Source organism: Medicago truncatula, chromosome 4 (genome assembly GCF_003473485.1).
Source record: "Medicago truncatula cultivar Jemalong A17 chromosome 4, MtrunA17r5.0-ANR, whole genome shotgun sequence".
Taxonomy (NCBI): domain Eukaryota; kingdom Viridiplantae; phylum Streptophyta; class Magnoliopsida; order Fabales; family Fabaceae; genus Medicago; species Medicago truncatula.
In genome coordinates, this window is record NC_053045.1 from 38,979,445 (window position 1) to 38,996,795 (window position 17,351).

The 17,351-nt window shown below is 33.4% G+C and overlaps 3 protein-coding genes and 1 non-coding gene across 15 annotated transcripts; 1 reads left to right on the plus strand and 3 right to left on the minus strand.

Moving 5' to 3' along the window:
- On the minus strand, positions 1-7,649 carry LOC11411733 (disease resistance protein RUN1). Of its 11 annotated transcripts, none has more exons than XM_024783070.2 (8): positions 7,006-7,649; positions 5,627-6,725; positions 5,240-5,512; positions 3,530-5,037; positions 2,623-2,770; positions 2,168-2,344; positions 1,489-1,670; positions 1-1,392 (listed from the first exon to the last, which is right to left on the minus strand). In XM_024783070.2, exons 1-4 carry the CDS (start codon positions 7,509-7,511, stop codon positions 3,751-3,753), a joined length of 3,165 nt encoding a protein of 1,054 aa, XP_024638838.1. In that variant the 5' UTR covers positions 7,512-7,649; the 3' UTR covers positions 1-1,392; positions 1,489-1,670; positions 2,168-2,344; positions 2,623-2,770; positions 3,530-3,750. The 11 variants fall into 11 exon arrangements, with proteins under 11 accessions (XP_024638838.1, XP_024638839.1, XP_024638840.1 ...); XM_024783071.2 differs by having other exon boundaries at positions 2,606-2,770; XM_024783064.2 differs by having other exon boundaries at positions 2-1,392; positions 2,623-2,711.
- Positions 7,650-9,552: 1,903 nt separating this feature from the next.
- Positions 9,553-9,625, plus strand: TRNAV-UAC (transfer RNA valine (anticodon UAC)). The gene has a single exon. It is a non-coding gene; the product is annotated as a tRNA-Val (tRNA).
- Positions 9,626-10,471: 846 nt separating this feature from the next.
- Positions 10,472-10,852, minus strand: LOC25492923 (disease resistance protein RRS1B). The gene has a single exon (XM_013601246.2). It carries the CDS (start codon positions 10,850-10,852, stop codon positions 10,472-10,474), a length of 381 nt encoding a protein of 126 aa, XP_013456700.1.
- A 2,190-nt stretch (positions 10,853-13,042) lies between these two features.
- Positions 13,043-16,514, minus strand: LOC25492924 (plant cysteine oxidase 4). 2 transcript variants are annotated; one of them, XM_039832986.1, is made up of 6 exons: positions 16,374-16,514; positions 15,220-15,471; positions 14,860-15,005; positions 14,594-14,741; positions 13,436-13,639; positions 13,043-13,313 (listed from the first exon to the last, which is right to left on the minus strand). In XM_039832986.1, exons 2-6 carry the CDS (start codon positions 15,320-15,322, stop codon positions 13,222-13,224), a joined length of 693 nt encoding a protein of 230 aa, XP_039688920.1. In that variant the 5' UTR covers positions 15,323-15,471; positions 16,374-16,514; the 3' UTR covers positions 13,043-13,221. The 2 variants fall into 2 exon arrangements, with proteins under 2 accessions (XP_039688920.1, XP_013456701.1); XM_013601247.3 differs by having other exon boundaries at positions 13,043-13,340.
- Positions 16,515-17,351: the final 837 nt, after the last annotated feature.

Genomic DNA, 17,351 nt, shown 5'->3' on the forward strand with positions numbered 1-17,351 from the left:
TCGCAGTTAATTTCAAACAAACAAAGTTAGCTAGAGGTTTGCTACGGAATACCTATACAAATTTGCTAGGGGTATCATTCTCAGTAAACTCGTAGCTTATAGAAAAAAATCCTAGCAAATATTCCGCAAACAAGTAATTCAAAATATATTTACCGTAGCAAACAAAAGTATGACTTATCTAAGTGATTTCCTAACAAATCCATAGCAGTATAACTAAGACTTATCATAGCAATTTCGCAACAAATCCATAGCAAGATAGCTAAGACTTTTCATAGAAATTTTGCTGCATCAAGACCACAATAAAAATTGAGAGGCTTCAATTGCATGAGGGAGCTATGGTGCAATGGATTCACCTTTCTTGAGCATTGCATCGTCCTTGAATGCAATGATACCTTTTCTTCGGAAGGAAGCAAAAAGATGATCAATGAAGTTGTAGCGAGTGTCTTTACCTTTGAAGCTCACAAACACGTCATAGTAGTTCCTCCTCTTGTCGATCTCATTAGAGCTGAAGAAGAGGAGATATTGTTGGTGCTGCTATGGATGATACTCATACTGCTGCAGGACATTTTTTTTTTTTTTTTTGTAGTGTTCGGGGTTGGAACTCCAGATCTTATATATATTATGGATTGTCCTTACCAACTAAGCTAAGCTTACGGAGACATTGTTATAGGCCATCTAATATAGTGTAACGAAAGAATAACACAAGTGGAATGATTTCTTCCTTAATATTTTACCCACATACCCATCAACTTTATACCTACCTTTCACGGAATTAGCAATTTTGTTTGTGAAAATTTAACATGTCAATCAAAATGGTCCCTATATTAAATTTAGCCATCAGATAGCATGACGTAACACAATAAATAAACACTAAAGGGGCTTTCAATTGTTCAAATTTGCTGATGTAATATATTCTTTTGGTAGAAAAAAGGGGCTAAGCCCCAAACAGAACACTAAAACGCGTAGGTACATAGCTTTTGAGAAAACCCAAATGTGTTGCTGATGTAACATAAAACAAGAATTAAAAAATTGACCTGAGAACTCTACGGGTTTGTGCTTCAAATTTAATATTTAATCTAATATAAATTGATTAGATTCTACTGTTTTCACTCTCTAACTCACTATCACGATGACTTTTCTCCATTGTAGTTTAATCTTTATTTTGTATTCCCGTTTCTTCCTAAAGGAATTAGCTAAATTACTATTTATGATCGATCCTTTTGAGATTAAATCAAATCCATAGGTGTAAAATACAACAAGCAATAAATATTTTCAAGTTCTAATAACTGCACCCCTGTACAATCCTCTCCGGATCACAAATTCGTCAGGAGGTTGAAAATTCTTCTAGCCAAGTCACATCCAAAACCGTAACTCAATCCAACTCAAGATTTACTGCAAGCAAAACAAACATGGGCAATAGTACTATGAACAATATTTCACAAGGTTCGGTAAGAACACATGACAAGAAAATTAAATGAAATAAATTACCTGGAAGTTCTTTTCTTTGTGATTGCCGGAAGTGGAGTCAGCTCTTCCATCCTCTGAAGACTATGGTGTGGAGATAAAATGTCAAAGACTGCACAAGGTGTTATGGCTTGAAGATAATTGATGTTTCTTCCACTTGTAGGATAAAGAATTGCTGTTGGACTTTGTGCAGGTCTAACTGTTGCCTGTTAATCACAGATTAGCAAAAAAAAATTGGTTTCAGGAAAATGAATTTGAATTATTAATCAAATTACCTATTAGTTACATCAAAACCATATATTTCCTTCATGTGATTAGTAAATTTCATGCAATCTCCATGTGTTGATCACTGGATCAAATTTTACGATTCAATATTAAGAATGCTCTGGTCAAGGGTCGTTGGAAGAAGGCAAAAGAAATAAAGAAATTGTGGAAGCATATTAGGTTGGTTCGCCTGTTGATATATATATGTGATCTATTTTGGGGTATTGTGAGGAAACCTTGTGACCTGAAAACATTTAAAGCAAAATATGGTTCTCGATCTAATCTAGGACAAAACGTAGGGATATGGAAATGGTTATTTGTGAGCTTATTTCTTGAGTTTGCACTTGGCAATATTTTGATATATATGAAATTGTATTTAACAAAATTGCTGTTCACATTGTGTCAAACTCAAACCTATTTTTTTCATGAAATAACTTACTTAGTTGGCTTCAGAGAAGATTATTGAGTAGGCCAACTCTAGTGATTAATGATAAGCTTGCAAATATTCTCATGAAATTCTTCACGCACTCCAGATTTACTTCATTTGTAACAAGATTGATCCATACATATGACTTGTATGCACCAACTTGAGGACGACTGTTGGAAAGTATCTCTCCTATTTAGGGAGAATATAATCAATTTAGTGCTATATACAATTTGTTTCTAGTTTTGTCATATAACTAGTCTTGTATATATAAAATTGATTGTAATGAGGAATTCCTCAAAAAATTCAATGAATACTTTCTCATCATTATAATATTACCAAATAGGAATAGAGCACGAATGAGAGTATGTAAAGCAATAGAAACAAGAATGTCCGGTAACAGGTTATAAAGCTGAAAGTAAAAAAATATACAGATTAACAATAATAGCAAACCTTACAGTGAGACTTACAGCGTCTTTTGGCCCCATATTCAGTCATGTTTTCTTGATTCCCCGGTAGATAAGAAGTGCATCAGACAGGTGCCTATGTGACTCAAGAGCTGAAACAAGGACGTTACTAATTTTATTTAAGCTCTCTGATATGGATTTACAAGATGCTCTGTCCATTAAAAAGTAGTTACAAAAGGGAAAGTGAAGAAAAGCACAGCATATTTACACAAAAATGAATAATAAGTATTTAATTTGAGCTGATTATTAGTATTGAATTAGTAAAACTGAACTGTGTGTATGACCAAAGCTCGCCGTCAAGTTCATAATACAAGCGGATTCAGGACAGGTGGGAAAAAACGGATATTATCAAAATAGATAGTTCATTGAAAATATATAACCTCTCCAAAGTAGAACGCATAACCTGTCCAAGCTCATAGTTCTATCTTCATTTTCAATTTTTGTGTAAGCGAAGGTAGATCTTTTGACCAATATCAGAAATTGCATTCTTCATAATATGTCAATATAAGAAATCTATGATTAAACAAACTAAGAATATGTAAAATAAGGAGAATAGCTGTTATGTGTAAGTAGCTGCAGCTGGTGTAAGAAAGCTAAAGCAAAAATTAAGTTGGTTAAATTAGCAGAGTTCCCCAAAATAATCGTCGCATTTTATCCCAAAAAGGACTTCAAAGTCAAGCCTATGCAGTGCTGACTAGTTCAGAAAGTAAATATGGTTAGCTATATCAATTTGGTTATTAAAATTTAGTGTTAAAAGTAATTAAGTAACCTAGAAGTTTCATAAATTTAAGGTCCATGTAGTATTGAAAAATATAAATACAAAAATTATATCACAATTCAGTATGTATTCTAGGGACGAAATTGCTAGCTCTTTTTGTTTGAAAAATTAACAGTAATTCTTTCTTCTCACCTTGTTACCGACAAATGGAATTTCGGACAATTGCAGACTGATTCCAAATTGAGGATCCGATTGCCTATTGATTCCAACCATTGTTGACCAGTACCACCTAATGCAAACCTTGTTGTAATTTCAAAGTTGATTGGAAGTGCAGCTGAAATGAAATCGCTACAGCTTATGATCTATTTAATCAGATGAATCATCGCGGATAATGGATATGGTTGTGGTAGAAACTAATCTTCAATTGCCAAAAACTTGCGCTTCTGTGCAAACGGATTTCTGTGGTGCATCACTGTTGAGTTAAACTGTTTTAGATCCTGTTTGAATACATAACGATACCCACATGTTTTCACATCCACATGCAACCCGTTTCCGTCCTCAAGGCAAGCTGTCATTGTGATATGATCAACATCTTTGAATGCTTTGTTCTGATAGCTCAGAGAATCCCTAGGGACATATATTAGCCATGTGTGGTTTGATTCGAGTGTAATAAGATCTCCATAAAAAATTACCGGACACATAAATTCAAGTGTAGCAGTATGACAATCAAAAACTAGCGATATGTCTGGTCCGAATTCCTTTGTTGTCATAGTTGGATCATCAAATGTCACAGAAAATACGACACAACAAGCAAGGCCAATGAAATTACTGTCATGCAAAGTAGGAGATAAGTCTATGCGTGTTGATTTACCTACGCACTGGTTGTTCAACCAGCTTGGTATTTCACTTCCAGGAATAACGATACCAATAGTCCCACGAAAGCAGGCAAGAGATTCTTGGTTAGCCTGAACAAATTGTATCAACCATAATAAAGTCATGCTACTATATTGATCCTTCTCCCCCAATTCAGGACAGTTGAAAATATACAATCCCCACTTCTTCCAATATTCATCCCACTTGATAACAGAAGGTGAAGAGTGAGGCAAAGGGAGCTCAGGCAAAAATTTCAATTGCTTGCAGTGCTGTAAGTCTAAATATACCAGATTAGAAAGCTCCCTGAAACTAGGCAGAGTCACAAAATTGTTTCCCATTAAAATTAATCTTCCTAGCCATGGTATACATCCAATTGCATCTGGCATTTGGCTCAGACCACAAAAACTAATATCAAGTTCCCACAAAAAGGAAAAGCTAAGCAAGGATGACAACAAACGACTAACTAAACCTTTGTCTGCATTATGATACAAGGAGGAAGTTGTTGACTGGGAATGTAATACAATTTCACTCGAATCAAGTTTATTCAAATGCCTTGTATTGGTAAACACTTTGGAACACCAGGAAAGATTTAGATATTTAAGAGAGGTGAGACCAAATATGTTGTTAGGTATGCTTATTAGATTTTTGCAATTTTTCAAGTTCAAGAATACAAGCTTTCTCAGAAGACCAATAGATGGATCTATTTGCACAAGATTTACACATCCGTCGAGATTCAGCCGCTCAAGATTTGGAACCTCTCCAAAATTTGGCATCTTGATTAGGTGTTTGGAGTACATCAGATCCATAGTTTTCAAATTGGGCAGATACTGTGATGAAAAATACCAACAAAAATGGAAACGTTATTTACTATTGTTTAAATGCTTTTATTCCTTGTAAACATTCCATTTTTTTACTTTTTAGTCCTTGTAATTATTTTCTAAGTGAGATACTGTGATGCAAAAAAATGGAAGAAAATCATTTGATTTATTTTCTAAGTGAGGGAGAAATTAAGTACATAATTTATAGTACCTTCTTGCCTTCCCATAGTTGTTGGATGCTGCTACGCCACAAATAAAGTTCAACAAGCTGGTTGGGCTGAAAACTTTTTGGCAAACACATGAAAGGATAGCATGTCCACTTAAAATATCTCAATTCATTTGAAAGATAATTCAGGCTTCCTGAAATATACACACCCCTGTCAAATATAAGTAATCTAAGATGACTCATACTTGACAATGTTTCCGCCACCAATGTTTTTATTTGTCTTGGATGACAAATAACTACGGCTTCAACATTCTTTTCCTGAAATATATAGCAAAAAAAGGAAGAGAATATATTAATTTAATATATATTATATATAACTTTTATAAAAATAAAAATAGAAATAAGCTTTATGTTTTCCAACAACTACTTTACCATATTCTCCAACATTACATTGTTGAAATGTTCGAGGGACCACAACCTGCTCCACTTTCTCAAGTCTTTGGTCGAATTTTCTTGAACAATTTTCCGGCCCAACTCTACCAACAAACTATGCATTGTAATATTAGTTCCGTAAGAAATGCTTATAAGGGATTTATCAATGAGAATTCTTAATCCGATATCAGCATGAAACCCACGACAATTTAGAATATTTGTAACACATTCCTTGTTGTACCCTTTGAAAAAACAAGCAATATCAAGAAATATATCTTTTTCCATATTCTCTAGCCCTTCAAAACTTAATCGCAACACATCCATAATATCTTTGATTGGACATTCTCTCAATCTAGCCAATTTACTTCTCCATTCAGAGATATCTCGACCAAACAAAAATGAGCCCAATACTTTAATAGCTAGTGGTAGGCCATTGGCATAAGATAGTGTGTCAAGTGCCATTTTATCATAACCACTCATAACATGCTCAAGTTTGAAAGCTTTTTGACAAAATAATTGAAGAGAGTTGGTCTCATTCAAGAGTGGAACTTTGTAAACTTCATCAACTCCATACTCATTCAAGATATGCTCATCTCTAGAAATTATAATGATTCTACTCCCTGCACCTAAATATTCACGATTTAAAGCTAACTTATCGAGCTGTTCAACTTTATCAACATTATCGAGAATGATAAGTGCTCGTAGCCGACGTAACCTACGTCGTATCAAATCATCCGTGTCAAAGAGATTGCATATCTGAAAGTGTTCCTTGCCAAAAGTTTGGTGTAGAATTTGCTTTTGTGCACCAACTTGACCATCATGTCTATATATTTTGCTTAGATCATCAATAAAACAACGTGCATCAAATTGATGAGAGATTTGACCATATAAAGCAGTAGTCAGAGTTGTCTTCCCTATTCCACCCATCCCACAAATTCCTACAACCCGAACATCATCAACCGAGTCCAAAAGTAATAGATTTACTACTTTTTCTATATGAGGATTCATACCAACTAGTTCTTTTGGAAGAGATGAAAAGTTGTGACCCAATATATTCAATATCTCTTCAACAATCTTTTTAATCTCAGCATATTGAGGCCTAAAAGTTTAAAAGAAATCAACCAATAACACTGAATCATTACTTAAGAAAATTAAAACAAAAAGCATGTGAACATACAAAGATAACATCTAATTTTTCTTCAAAAAAATTGCGAAGATAACATAATTTTGTTCATCCTTGTAGAGAACTGTCTTGCTTAACCATAGTTTAAAGAGGGAAAGTGAAATCTGCTTAACTATACATGGTTAAATTTAATTGTCAAAGCCTTAAAATCTGCTTATGTAAAAGTAAAACAATCAATTAATAGAATATTGCTTACTTATCACGAAGATCCCAGCCAGAGATATTCCCCACTTGTGTCAGAGCTTCCCTCCAACTTTGTACCACATGAGATTCATGTTGGAATGTTTGTTCATGTTTGGAAAAGGCTTCACCGTAAATTCCTTTTTGATGTCTCACCTCAGAAGGATCAACATCATAAAAAACAGGAAGAACACGTCTTCCAGAAACTTGACTGCAGTCAAGGATGTGTACCAATTCTCGCAAGCACCAAGTTGAGGAAGCATAGTTTTTGGAGAGGACCGCAATGAAAACCTGAGACCCTTCAATTGCACGAATGAGCTCGGGTGGTATGGATTCACCTTTTTGAAGATTAGTGTCGTCTCTAAATGCAAAAATGCCTTTTCTTTGAAGGGCAGCAAAAAGATGATCAATGAAGTTGAAGCGAGTATCTTCGCCTCTAAAGGTGACAAACACATCATAATAATTCTTCCTCCTTGGCAATGCCATAAGAGCTGAAGAAGAGGAGTTGCTGCTGCTAGCCATCTGAATATGCTAAATTGATTATGAATGCTGAGTTCCTATGAAATTATCAGTGGTGCTTCTCAAGTCTCAAGTCTCAACTATATATTATTAAAATTCTTATATATTGTCATATAAGGACAAAGCAATTCTTATACCCCACTCATTTTACAAAGCAAAATAAATTGGACAAAAAGAGATAAAATCTTTCTCCTTTTTTACTTTTTGAAAAATAGAATGCATAATTTCTAATATAATTTTTTTATTTTTGATATACTAACTTGTGTTCTTGGCATTTACCTAAAAAGACACTAATTAATACGACAAATATTGAGTAATTTGTTCTAGTTATTCTTTTTTTAAACAATAGTAATTTGTTTTAGTTGGATTAAGAATATACCACAATGAAAATTTTCTGTGAATACAGTAAAAGGAGTACTCGCCCCTTAAGCATGATGTAATATAACTTGGGGCTATTATCTTATCTTCTTACCCCTTAAAGTTTTTACAAGACAGTTTACTTAAATGTTTAATTTTTATTTAATTCACTTCTTATTATCGGTGCTTCATTTTCGTCATAAGAAGAGCCAGATGCTTCCAATTTTTATCTTCTTTATATTATAATATTATTTCATCTTTTTTCCTGTGCTGCCCTTATTTGTGCATTTGATTGGAGCTATGTTTTCTCATATTATTGGTTGTAGTTAACACACAAAAATAACTTCTATCATTTCTTTTCTTTGTCTACTCTATATACTTAGTTGGACACAACCCCAAATCAAAAGTATTTAGGCACATACACATGCATAAGTGGTAAAATTTAGAAGAGAAATAATTTAGTCACGTCGTTTAATATCACTTCACTTTTAAATTTTAGGGTTAATATATGTTTACCTAGCGGTTTCTGATTTACCTTATAAAAGTAAAAGATTCCAACCCTGTAATTTGAATATTCTTTGGTGTTGGACCTTCATAAATTTTGACAGTACAAAATAGTACAAAATCAATGATATGGCAGGGATAAACCAAAATATTCTTAATATTACAGGAGGTAAACATATATTAACCCTAAATTTATCATCTATGTGTGAGTGTCCAAATGAGTTTTATTTAGTGATTCCAACCATTGTTGACCACCAGTACCACCAAATGCAAACCTTGCTGTAGTTTCAAAGTTGAATGGAAGTCCAGCTGAAATGCAGTTGCTACAGCTTATGATCTATTTAATCAGATGAATCATTGTGGATGTGGCTTCCTAGCAAACGAATTCCTGTGGTGCATCATTGTTGAGTGAAACTGTTGTAGATCCTGTTTAAATACACAACGATATCCACATTTCTCCACCTCCACATGCAAACCTTTTCCGTCCACAGGGACAATTTTCATTGTGATATAATCAACATCGCTGATTGCTGTGCTCGTAAGGCTCAGAAAATCAAATAATGTTTCCCAAGGGATATAGATGAGCCACATGTGGTTTGATTCGACTGTAATAAGATTTCTATAAAAATTTACTGGACAAAGAGTAAAAGCCCATCGGTAAAAGTATTGCCACATTCAAAGCTTAGCCCCATGAAAGGCCAATCACTTGTTGTCATTGTTGAATCACCAAATGTCACAGAAAATACTACACAGCAAGCAAGACTAATAAAATTAATGTCATCCATAATAGGAGATAGGTCTATTTCAAGATGAAGTAAATTGTTGATTGAGAAAAGCTACTTAAATCTTTCTGTGATTTATGATACCAGGAATGTGAACCGGTCCATTTCAAGATCGAGTAAATTGTTAATGGAGAATGTGATGAACTTTCACTTGAATTGAGGTTCTTCAATTGCATTGGATTGTTAAACACTTTGGAACACCCGGAAAGATTTAGATATTTAAGAGAGGTGAGACCAAATATGTTGTTGGGTATGCTTATTAGATTTTCACAAACATTTAAAAACATTATAAATACTAGTAAATGTACTTTTTATATCTAATTCAAAAATTTAAGAGTCGTAAAATTAATTTATGAGTAGTAAATTAGTTTTAATAAAAATTAAAACTACACATGCAAACAGTTGCTGTGGTGTAGTGGTTATCACGTCAGTCTTACACACTGAAGGTCTCCAGTTCGATCCTGGGTAGCAACATTTAATTTCCTTTTTGCCATACAGAGCTTAGAATAGCCCCCCCCCCCCCCTCGCAAGTGGGCGGTGGGATTGGCCCCCTTAGATTGATCTAGGGCAGCAGCATTTAATTTCCTTTAGTCAGTCCTTGCATCGGATACTGAGTTTTAAAAAAAAATAAAAAATTAAAACTACATCCATCGACAAATAAAACAAAGTAAGAAATAAGTAAGCTTATAAGGTCCCAATTTTGTAAGGACGAAAAATATATAGTTGATTGGGGTGAAAACTTGTAGGCAAATACATGAAAGGATATTCAGTCCACTCAACATATCTCAATTCATTTCAAAGATGACTCAAGGTTCCTGAAAAATACACATACATGTTGAACATAAGTAATCTAAGATGATCCATATTTGACAATGTTTCTGTCGCCAATGTTTCTATTTCGCTTGGATATTGCTTCTTCAAAACTATGGCTTCAACGTTCTTTTTTTTGTCAGAAATGCTAACAAGTGATTTCTGAATGAGAACTTTTAATCCAATAACAGGGTGGAGTCCACAACAATTAAGAACATTGTTAACAAATTGCTCGTGATGCCCGTTAAATAAACAAACAATATCAAGAAATATCACATTTTCCGATTCCTCTAGTCCTTCAAAACTTAATCGCAGCACATCCATAATATCTTTATTTGGATTTTCTCTCAATCTAGCCAATGCACTTGTCCATTCAGAGATATTTCGACCACACAAAATGAGCCCAATACTTTAATTGCCGGTGGTAGGCCATCAACATAATTTAATATGACATGTCAACTCCTCATAGTTACTTTTAATTTTACCACCTTGGAAAGCTTTTTGACAAAATTAATTGACGATTTCATCAACTTCGTACTCTTTCAAGATATGAACATCTCTAGAAGTTATAACAATTCTACTCCCAGCACCTAAACATTCACTACTCACAGCTAATTTCTCCTGCTGTTCAACTTGATCAACATTATCAAGAACTAGAAGGGCTCTTATATGACCTAGCTTGAGTCGTATCAAATTAGTTTTTGTTGTAAAGATTGCATATCTGAAGGTGCTGTTTGCTAAGAGTTTGATGTAGTGCTTGCTTTTGAGCACCAATCGACCTTCATTTCTATAAACTTTGCTTATATCATCGATGAAGCAGCATGCATCAAATTGATGAGAGATTCTGTCATAAAGAGCAGTAGCTAGAGTCGTCTTTCCTATTCCTCCCATTCCATAAATTCCTACAACCTGTATAATATCAGTTGATTCCAAAAGTAAACACTTTTTCTAATTCTTCTATAAGAGAATCAATCCCAACTAAATCTTTTGGAAGACTTGAAAACCGGTAACCCAATCTATTTATTATCTCTTCAACAATCTTTTCAATCACTATATATTGGTGTATGGAATTTTGAAAAAGATTATTGGTAATGTCAAACCATCATCACATAAGTAAACCTAAACAAAAAGCACATGTGTAAGACAAGATAACATTCTTTTTTCCTCACAGAAAACTTTTGTTCTGAGGCAAATAAATTCCAACCCAATTTGCATCTTAAATCTTCCAGAGATTATACAGTACTCTCAAGTCTCAACTCTAGTTTAAAAGGCAAAAGTGTATTCAAATATATGCAGTATATGGCAGATTCAAACATATGTGGTGGTATATGGCAGAGTGTCTTGGTAATTAATGAATTTATTTGGCTTGAAATATGCATAAGCACGAGCGTCAATAAGCTCTTGTTTGGATAAAAAAAAAAAAAAAAACTTAATTAAGTGTTTGAAGCATAGACGCTTCATATATTAGTGCTTATGTATAAAGTGATTTAAACAATAAAAGATTAAATAATGTTAAACTGTTTTCATATAAGTTAACAGTTGTTTTGATGAACTAACATGGAGAGCTTTCGAAAATAAGTTGGAAGCTGAAAACAACTTATGGATATGACATAAACATTTTCTATAAGCTCTCACAAGAAAGATTGCTTACTTATGACGCATATCCCATCCAGAGATATTTCAACCTTTTATCAAAATTGGGAATTTGGGTAGCAAGCTTTAGATTGGTTTTATAATAGTTTGATGAGCATAAAGATACTGTAGAACAACAGGCACAACGTAACCTAGATATTGATGCTGTCGGGTGTATAATTCTGTTTGCTTCCCCAATGGAAACTTGTAGTTTTGTATGATTTTTAGGATGTGCAATTTTCCAAGGGATATTATTCCTTAATCCTTACTTATAAGCTAAGTTGTGCATCTCAAGTCTCAACTATATATTTATTAAAACTCTTACTGGTATTATATCCGCACAAACTATATACCCCACTCTTTTGTTTTTTTACAAATATACACTCATTTGTACTCCCTCGCATCCACAAGAAAGAAAAACCAAAAAACATCAAGACCACCCATACAATCATCGATTGTTATACTTTTTTAAATACATCTACCAATATTAAAAGAGTAATGATAAATATCCGCGAGTAAAAATTCTCATGAAGCCTTCACGACATACACCATGCCCACCGTTTTTTCCAGCCAATCCAATATTAGAATAAAAAAAACGGTTTTGTCATTTTATTTAAAAGTGAAAACATGCTTCGCGAGGCTTTAGGGATAGAGAAGTTCGCTTTATATAACACTTCTCATATTAAAAAGACACCTGAAAAATTAACTCTCATTCAAGTTTGCGGGACTATAATTTCTGTCTCCTCCTTTTCACAAAGTCCTCCCCTCCTAAACTCCCAAACATAATCTTAAGGTGGCTGAATCCCTAATCTTTATAAAGCTAAGAATAAAATCAATATATAAAGTTGGTCAAGTTGATAAGAATTTGCTTCAAATTCCATACGGATCTGTGTTTGAATCTTGTTCCCGATGTGAGGACTTCGTAATGGATAACATGTGCATATGCCAACGTGCTCTCTAAGTCCAGAGATGTTCCCTGATCCTTAAAGTTTATACGATTTGAATCTCGGGAACTCGCCAAGATCGGAGAACGTCTCTAGATTCATATATAGTGTGCTGGTACTTACATGTTACCCACCAACAAAGTCCTGCAGCAAAATTTGAGGCCTGATCCTTATGAAAGTGAGCTGAATGTTATCATCTTAACCAAATTTATATATTTATATTGATCTTATTCTTAGCTTTATAAAGATTGGGGTACTAGCCACCCCCAACCAACCTAAATTGTATTGATATATTTTAGTACGATTTTTATCATTTTGAATGCAACAGGGACATCAAACTTTGAAACTTTCCAATACAAAGGGTTTTTGAGAATTGAAAAGTTTAAGATAGCTTTCAAGTCACAATAATACCCTTTTTTCTTATTCTTCAATGTACAATTTGATGGAGGTACTCACAATCACAAGTTTTATTTTAAACTTAGGCAACTATTCTAGCAGATTAAGCTGTGTCTGCAAACAAGTTACATTTACTGTATACATTATTATGTACAAACCCAAATGTCAAACTGACTTAGACAAAGAATAGTATTATTACTTCACATATCACTGTTCCTTTTGTTGCAACCAAAAAGATATGAAGGAAATTTCTTTTATGGTGTAAAATACAACAAACAATAAAGATTTTCAAGTTCTAATTACCGGACCCCTGTACAATCCTCTCCGGATCACAAAGTCGTCAGGAGGTTGAAACTCTTCCAGCCATGTCACTTCCGAAACTGTAACTCCATCCAACTCAAGATTAACTGCAAGCAAAATAAGCACGGACAATATAGTACAAATAATGTTCCACACCGTTCAATAAGAAGACGCGACAAGAAAATTAAATGAGATTAATTACCTGGAAGATCTTTCCTTTGTGATTGGCGGAAGTAAGTGCAGTGTCTTCCATCCTCTGAAGAGTAAGGCGGAGATAATATGTCAAAGACTGCACAAGGTGTTATGGCTCGTAAACAATGGATGTTTCCGCCATTTGTTGGATAAAGAATTGTTGTTGGACTTGGTGCTGTCATCTCTGTGTCTTTTACAAGCTTTGCAGGTCTAGCTATTAATCACAGATTAACGAAAAATGTGGTTCCATGAGAATGAATTAAAATTATTATTCATTACCGATTAGCAACAAAAACATATATTTCCTTCAAAACTAGCGTGATTAGTAAATTTCATGCAATCTCCTTGTGTTGATCGTTGGATCAAATTTTACGATCTATTGAGAATGATCTCGTAAGGGTATTTGGATGAATGCAAAGGAAACAATGATATTGTGGAATAATCAGAAGCAGATTAGGTTTATTTGCCTATCTATAGGTGATCTACTTTGGGTATTGTAAGGAAACCTTGTAACCTGAAAAAGTAAGAAGCAAAATATGGTTCTCGATCTAGTATAGGACAAAAAAACGAGCTATGGAATTGGTTACTTGTGAACTTATAAGGTTAAATGGTTATTTCGTAAGTTGAAATCTGGCAGTATCAATAAGATGAAATTGTACTTCATGAAACGCTCTTCACATTGTATCAAACCTAACTTTCATGGAAGTAACTAGCATATAGAAATTGGTTTTCACTTCACAAGTGAAAAAGTTTTCTTTGAGGAAATTACTATCGAGTATGCCAACTCTGGCGATTAACGATCAGCTTGCAAATAGTTTAGTTAATTTGTAGGAAGATTGATGCATACATGTGATTTGTATGCACCAACTTGAGGAATTGTTGGAAAGTATCTCCTATTTAATCTCAAAAACTATTGAATGTCAAAATCTTTTTTTTTTTTTAATATGTAGCAAACGGGTCATAATCTATTTAATGTTGTATACAATCCATTTTTAGAGTTGTCATATCACTAGTTTGCTTAGTTCTCTTATTTATGTAGTTTCTATTTTTAATACTAAATTGGAAAATCTTGTATATATAAAATTGATTATGATGAGGAATTCCTCAAACAATTCAATAAATATTGGATTTAGCAACATTAAAATATAAAAAGCCATAGAAAACAGACCTCCAGATGAATAGGTGAAGCCAGGTACATCAATCCAATCATAGGATCTAACATATAACGAACCATATATGAGCTTGCTCAACACTGTCATGCTGGGATGATTATGGAGAGGAATGATAGACGACGGGGGCATGCAAAAAATCCCTATCTGAAAATAATGAATTAAAAAATTATAAATCAAACTTCAGCTTTTGAAGCCAATCTAGGGCCCAATTAATTAAAAATTGCAGATTCAAAATGATCTACAGTTTCGAGATTTCACTTACAGAGAAGGAGTCACATTCATGTAAATGCAAGTATTTGATAGCTGGCAAAGAATGATGGCTCCCGTTTTGTTCAAGCACTGTGCGAGACATATTTCGAACCACTTGTGCCTCTTGTTCTAGACCTACATCCGATGGTTTGATTCTATCTATACAAAACATTAAATTGGGTTATTAAGAAATTATCAGTTGGGCATAAAAACTATTGAGTCATGATATCAAAATTCATCTAACATAGAAAATCATGAAACTCGTATGCAGTCACAATTTTCATTCATCTTTAGGCACCAGTGCACCACACATACTGTGAAGTTGAAGTTGACAATAAATATATGAACTTATAATGGTAAATAAGAATCATACCTAACTTCTCCCGAACTTTTTTGACCACTTCTTCTGACACAGGTCCATCAGGTGAAAAGGATGCTTTGCACAGCCTATAAAGCCTCTGTACACAATATGGCATGTTGTAAACTTGGGATTAACTTGTCTACTCAGACCAAATCCTTATATTTGGTCAACAAGATGATAACACCTTGTGAGTCGCTTATCGATTACAAATTTGCAATGGACACTTGATATTTTAGCCTCGGAATCCAACCAACGGTAATGAATCTGCATGTTGTAATCTAATTTAGTCATGGACCTATGGAACAACAAAAATCAATAACATAACCAGAAATAGCAAAGTGCAAGGACTAACTATCGATATATAAACTCATTTGGGACGCCAATTACTCATTAAACAGCATTATGATCAATTGCATTTTTCTCTATGGTCACTATATACTATACGCACTCAGTGAAAAAAATAATCTTGTTCATAAGTTGTTTTCAACTTATTTCTATAAGTTCTCTATTAGAGCTTATAAAAATGGCTTATAACTTATATGAAAACAATTTGACTTTATTTTATCTATTATTGTAGAAATAACGTATACATGAACATGTATCTGATAAACGCTTAATCATATGGTATGAACATGTCATAAGTTGTTTGAGTGAGTTCTCTCAATCATATGATATGCTTATGTCAATAGATAAATTGAAATGAGTCAATTCAAATAGACTCCAAATCTATTCATTCTTCAATCATTTCCACTAAACAAAACAAACTCATTCAAGAATATAATGCAACATTTCATGAGCTAAACACACTCGTTTTTTTTCATTTATCTCAAAAATAGCACAAGCTTTGTCAATTAAACCAGATAAGTGTTCAGTGTTCACAGAACAATGAACAAAAATAGAAGCTGACCCAACAAAAGGGATAAGCTAAAAAGTGTGGAAACTCTTAGAAATTGTGGTTGGCCTAACACAACTCCACAAAACCGACTTGTGAGGATTGCCCCCACTTATAAACTAGTTGTCAAACCGTCTCTCATTCGATCCGCAGTGGAACTCTTTAACAAATACTAGTTTTTGAATCAAAACTTCAAATGGGACAACGAGATTAAAATAGAAATGACCAAAAATGGAAGCAAAAAAAAGTGTGTGGAACATGCATAGCATGGCACCTGAAAGAGAGACTCGTGATTGAAGGAAGAGAATAATCTAAATCACGATGGTGTAGTTGAAGAAGAATAATGGGTTGAAGAAACTGAAGAGTGTGCATATAAAGAGCAAGTGAAGAAGTAGGAACAAGAACATTGTTGAAAACAAAATAGTCCAACAAAAGATCTTAGACACGTCATCACTGTTTTTTTAAATAAAAAATTATTTAAAAAAATTGTAACTTGTTTTGTTTTTTCAGCTTTTCTATGGATTATAGGGACGTTTTGAGCACAAGGTTACCCGACAGGTGCTTTTTCACCGCTGTTAAAATTTGACATCGTTGATTTTTTGACTTGGTGAAGATAAATACAAATGTTATTGGGTAAATTTCATTTTCTTGAGATATTGTAATCTTCAAATTATTATTATTCGAGAATGTATTTTGTTTTGTTTTAATGCTAAAGGGTAGTTCAAAGATAATTTTGTCTTTTTATAACTCCCAAACATTATTTATAATTAGTTTTGGATCTTATTGTCCACTTTTAATTTTATGAAAAATTTGATTATATTATAGATGAACCAACGGGAGAATGAAACTTTGTTACCTAGTCTCTGCACTCTTGCTCACTCCTCGCTATGGCGGTTTGTATAGCTCTTCGTTATACAGTGTGATTATTACAAGGTCTACCTCATTATGAAAATATGAGAAATGACATGTGTTTTAAGGTATATAAGTAAGAAATTAAATATAAAAATATTTTATTGGAAATTATGCATATTAATGTTTTAGAAATTTAAAATCTTATCTTTATAAAATAAAATTTATATTTTAATTTCATTTTTAGTTTCTTAAGGCACAAGTTGGAATGACTCTAAAAATGTTTAGATTAGAAAAGATATATACAAATAATTCAAATGGTTAATGAATTTAAGTGGTTAGTAAGTTTCTTCAAAATACGAATTATTTAAGAGTATCTTACTTTGATTACTATATGAAATCA